At 42.0% G+C, this 5,532-nt stretch overlaps 1 protein-coding gene across 1 annotated transcript; it reads right to left on the reverse strand.

Moving 5' to 3' along the window:
• Positions 1–1,030: 1,030 nt before the first annotated feature.
• On the reverse strand, positions 1,031–4,984 carry LOC117517893 (putative gustatory receptor clone PTE03). Its single transcript, XM_034179031.1, has 3 exons — positions 4,917–4,984; positions 1,324–1,964; positions 1,031–1,113 (listed from the first exon to the last, which is right to left on the reverse strand). The coding sequence occupies exons 1-3, from the start codon at positions 4,982–4,984 to the stop codon at positions 1,031–1,033; spliced, it is 792 nt and encodes a 263-aa protein (XP_034034922.1).
• Between the last annotated feature and the right edge of the window lie 548 nt (positions 4,985–5,532).

The following is a 5,532-nucleotide window of genomic DNA, read 5'->3' on the forward strand; positions in this document are numbered from 1 at the left end:
TCACGGTGTCTGTGTTTGGTTCCAGCTCTGTTCTCCTCTCAGTTTCTCGAGTATCGTCTCCATGAAGAACCAGACTTTCAATGCAGATATGCTGAATCTTGAAGGGTTAAAGGTCAGTCCAGAGTCTTCCATTCCTGTCTTCACCTTCCTCCTCCTCACCTACATCTTCATCATGGTGTCTAACATCAGCCTGATCATCCTGATCTCCTTGGAGAAGAGCCTCCATCAGCCCATGTATCTGTTCTTCTGTAATATGAGTATTAATGATGTCTTTGGGGCAACAATCATCATTCCTCTTTTACTGAGTCAGATTTTTGTTCCCATCACGGATCGTATCCAAGCAACGTCTTTTTCAGGGACGTCCCTGCTTATTTCAGCAAGACAATGCCAAGCCACATTCTGCACGTGTTACAACAGCGTGGCTTCGTAGTAAAAGAGTACAGGTACTAGACTGGCCTGCCTGCAGTCCAGACCTGTTGCCCATTGAAAATGTGTGGCACATTATGAAGCATAAAATACAACAATGGAGACCCCGGACTGTTGAACAACTGAAGTGAATGGGAAAGAATTCCACCTACAAAGCTTCAACAATTAGTGTCCTCAGTTCCCAAACGCTTATTGAGTGTTGTTAGAAGGAAAGGTGATGTAACACAGTGGTAAACATACCACTGTCCCAGCTTTTTTGAAATGTTTTGCAGCATCCATTTTAAAATGAGTAAATATTTGCACAAAAACAATAAAGTTTATCAGTTTGAACATTAAATATCTTGTCTTTGTGGTGTATTCAAATGAATATAGGTTGAAGAGGATTTGCAAATCGTATTCTGTTTTTATTTACATTTTACACAATGTCCCGAGTTTGTTGGAATTGGGGTTGTACTTTATTTTTTTGTAGGGTTACTGAATACAAGTATTAAATGCACAGGTTTTTTTGTTTTGCAACATGTGTTTAGCCTACAGTGAACAATAAACATTTATTTCTACAGCTTCATGTCCTGAACATTGTAGTTTCTATTTTTTTGTGTCGTGTTTATAGACTGCTCAGTAGGGTTTTAATTTTGATCAACTCGGGGCTCGATTTTGTTTTGAGGTGAAAGTTTGGTTTTGCAAGAAAAGTCTGTGAATGTAGCGTGAAAATTGTGTTTTGTGTTCACAGTTTACAGAAGACGAGAGCAGCTTTCAAGAAATGTGTCTTAGCAATTGAGAAAATCTGTTATCCATAATTGCACCACCGTTTAGTGCAATTACACCTGAAACACTGTTCTAACTTTTGCTGTTTTACAAGTTATTGCTGTTTTATTGTTCTTAAATATAAGAATAATTTTTCTCTGACCATTTGGATTTGCAGCCCATAAATCACAGGATTGAGTGCAGGAGGGACCACGTGGTACATAATGGACGCTAGCTTCTGTTGGTCCGATAAGTCGGGGAAACGGTGCAGGGCAATGTTAACGATGCCTGTCACCAACATGACGAGATACAAAGTCAGGTGAGATGCACAAGTCTGTAGTGCCCGGCTGTTCAGGACTTTGTTTCTCCTGCTCAAACACACTGCGGCAATTTTGAAGTAGGTGAGTGTGATGCTGCCCATAGATGAGCCCAGCAGAACCACAGTGTAGCCGAGACCGTAGATTTGATTGATGAGGACACTTTCACATGACAGTTTAAACAAAGAGGCATTTTCACAGTACGGGTTAATGATAACCTTCCTGCAGCGTGACAGACGGATGGAGAGGCCCAGCAGGATGGATACCATAACAACAGGCAGCATCCAGGCCGACACAGACAGCTTCACCACCATCCTGTTGATCATGATGGTGGAGTAGCTGAGGGGCTTACAAATGGCCACATATCGATCGAAGGCCATGATCATGAGTACAGTGTGAGCAGCACTCGCATGAATGTGGCCAAAAAAGGCCTGACTGACACAGTTTACGTAGTGAATGTAATGGCAGCATGTGTTGCTCCAAAACCTGGATGTACCTTTCAGCATTGATGGTGCCATCACAGATGTGTAAGTTGTCCATGCCATGGGCACTAACACACCCCCACACCATCACAGATGCTGGCTTTTGAACTTTGCACTGATAACAATCTGGATGGTTTTTTTCCTCTTTTGTCCAGAGGACACAACGGCCATGATTTCCAAAAACAATTTGAAACGTGGACTCATCAGACCACAGCACACTTTTGCACCTTGCGTCTGTCCATTTCAAATGAGCTCAGGCCCAGAGAAGGTGGCTGCGTTTCTGGATGTTGTTGATGTGTGGCTTTCACTTTGCATGGCAGAGTTTGAACTTGCACTTGTAGATGAACTGATGAACTGTGTTAACTGACAAAAGTTTTCTGAAGTGTTCCTGAGTCCACATGGTAAGATCCTTTACACAATGATGTCAGTTTTTAATGCAGTGCCACCTGAGGGATCAAAGGTCACAGGCATTCAATGTTGGTTTTCAGCCTTGCTGCTTACGTGTAGAAAGTTCTCCAGATTATCTGAATCTTCTTATTATATTATGGACTGTAGATGATGGAATCCCTAAATTCCTTGCAATTGAACATTGAGAAACATTGTTCTTAAACTGTTGGACTATTTTGTCCAGTAGTTCTTCACAAAGTGGTGATCCTCACCCCATCTTTGCTTATGAATGGCTAAGCCTTTTGGGGATGCTCCTTTTATACCCAATCATGACACACACCTGTTTCCAATTAGGTGTTCTTTGAGCATTCATCAACTTTCCCAGTCTTTTGTTCCCTATCCCAGCTTTTTTGAAATGTGTTGCAGGCATCCATTTCAAAATGAGCAAATATCTGCACAAAAACAACAAAGTTTATCAGTTTGAACATTAAATATCTTGTCTTTATGGTGTATTCAATTGAATATATGTTGAAGAGGATTTGAAAATCATTGTAATCTGTTTTTATTTACATTTTACACAACATCCCAACTTCATTGGAATTGGGGTTGTACAAAAATGTACACGGAATACTCGACCTACAAACAGTTAGACTAACCCTCCATTACAATACTACAGTACATTGGTACAGTGATATATATTTACTTACAGTATACTGTGGTACAGTATATAGTATAGTCATACAGTAATTCCTGTCAACATTTACAGACTATAATGTCAGAAAAGGTAATGACCTGTTCTCTTCTCTAAATCTTGGGATTCTGGTGGACACAGTGAATCTACTGATGTTTGGTTTGACCCTTTGACCGTCCTCCCTCATGCTCATACTGTGGACAAGAACACAGTCAATTCATCAAATATTACTGTTCTTTGTCTTCTCTGACCACCTCAACCACCAACTCCTCCTCTCAGATTTCTATCCATTGTCATGCCTCACAAACCAGTGCTCTCTGAACTGGTTTATAAATGTTCCCTCACATCATTGGCCACAAGTGTGTTCAGTTTTGAGTTGTTGTGTTCAACTGGTGACACGTGTTTGACTTTTGCCACCTGTGTTCACCATTATGCAACACAGGTGCATCACAATGAAAATGTGTTGGCAAGTTTTGTCTAAACAGGTGAAACGTGCTGATGGTTTTGCAAAAAGAGTGACTGATTCAATCAGTGGGTTCAGACAACTGAGCATTTGGTTCAGACAACAGGGTTTAGTGTTTTCACAACTAAGAAAACCTATAATGTCAGTGATGTGGTGTCTTTCACTTAACCTGTGGAAGGACACAAATAGAGTTTAGGGTGAAATCCACCATGATGCCAAACATGGTGCCAGACTATCAGACAGCTGCATACACACACACACACACACACACACACACACACACACACACACACACACACACACACACACACACACACACACACACACAATAAAATTGAAATGAGTTTTGGCCTTTTCTACACACTGATGTCAGTCACTCTGTGAAAAATAAAAGGAATGTTCACATATACGAGGGCTGTCAATAAAGTAACGGTCCTTTTTATTTTTTTCAAAAACTATATGGATTTCATTCATATGTTTTTACGTCAGACATGCTTGAACCCTCGTGCGCATGCGTGAGTTTTTCCACGCCTGTTGGTGACGTCATTCGCCTGTGAGCACTCCTTGTGGGAGGAGTCGTCCAGCCCCTCGTCAGAATTCCTTTGTCTGAGAAGTTGCTGAGAGACTGGCGCGTTGTTTGATCAAAATTTTTTCTAAACCTGTAAGACACATCGAAGTGGACATGGTTCGAAAAATTATATACCAATATCCTCAAAACTGTCGATATTTGCTCCAGGAGCTCTGTAAATGCAACTAACAACCATATTGTTGGAATTTGTAGATGTAATTTCGACAGTAACACTCCATAATGTTGTCAACTGCAAATGACATATTCTTAACAAGTTTACAATTGTAATTTGACCTTACATACAGCGCAACACCTCCACCCCTTCTCGTCTGCCTATTTACCGAAAACAGATCATAACCATCCAAGTGTACAAGATCACCATTAACATCATTTAGCCATGTTTCTGAAATAGCAATAACTGAAAAACTTTTTTTGGCTCTTGTCAGACAATCCTTAATTCTAGACATGTTCTGAGGAAGACTTCAGCTATTAAAATGTATAACTGAAAAAGCTCCATCACTGATATTGTAATCTTTGAATTGTTCTTCTGTAAAGTATTTGCATTGACACTCTTGATATATCTTGATGAACTAGGGAGAGTCATTCTAAAGAGCCATCTGTTGGTGGGACGTGGAACAAACACGTTATTGTTCACATCGGTATGGGAGGTCAAACATTGTGCCATTAATTGACACTTGAATTGAAACTTGACAGGTGGGAGATGCTGGAAACTCTTCTCTGAACATATCAAACTTCACGGAGCAGCAGTGAGCCGAGAGCGAAGCAGCAGAGCAGATGGTTGGCATTTGTGCAGACAGCTACACAGGTCGCGACAGACCACGGCTGCGCTCGGAGTCCGCCGGCCAGGTCCACAGCCGTGTCGGTGTTTCCATCTAGGCTCGCCATGCGTTAACAGCCCGCGACCTGCCAGAGGCCGGAATCTGGGAAGCCACAGACTAAGATAAGCCAGCGTAGCCTTGCTCCAGCTAGTGGGAGGCCCCAGCCAGGACCGCAGCTTGTCAGCAGACACCAACGGCCTCTAGGCCCACCGGAGGAGACTGTTGGGTATTTTCGCCTCCAAACATTCTTAAAACCTTGATAAGACAAACAGAGTCAAGAAACACCAGTGAGACAGAAAGTCAAATTTATCTCGCGCGGAGTGCAGTCAGGCTGTACACCAAGGCTACACTAAAGTCTGGCCTGCGCTCCCGCTCTTTTATTAGAGAAGCCCTCACCACATCATAAAACTTGTCCTAAGGGTGGGGGGGACGACGCAAGACAAGTTTCTTCCCGTAACATAAACACATACGTCAATAAGTGCAACTGTAAGGAAAAACAGTTTCTTTCTTTTAATCTTATCGTCGAAGGTCAGCACATCCCGTTCGTCTGTTGCAGTTATCAGCTGTTCTGCATCTGCCTGGAGTGTCCTGTTCTTCACACTAAGCATCACATCA

This window comes from Thalassophryne amazonica, chromosome 9 (genome assembly GCF_902500255.1).
Source record: "Thalassophryne amazonica chromosome 9, fThaAma1.1, whole genome shotgun sequence".
Taxonomy (NCBI): domain Eukaryota; kingdom Metazoa; phylum Chordata; class Actinopteri; order Batrachoidiformes; family Batrachoididae; genus Thalassophryne; species Thalassophryne amazonica.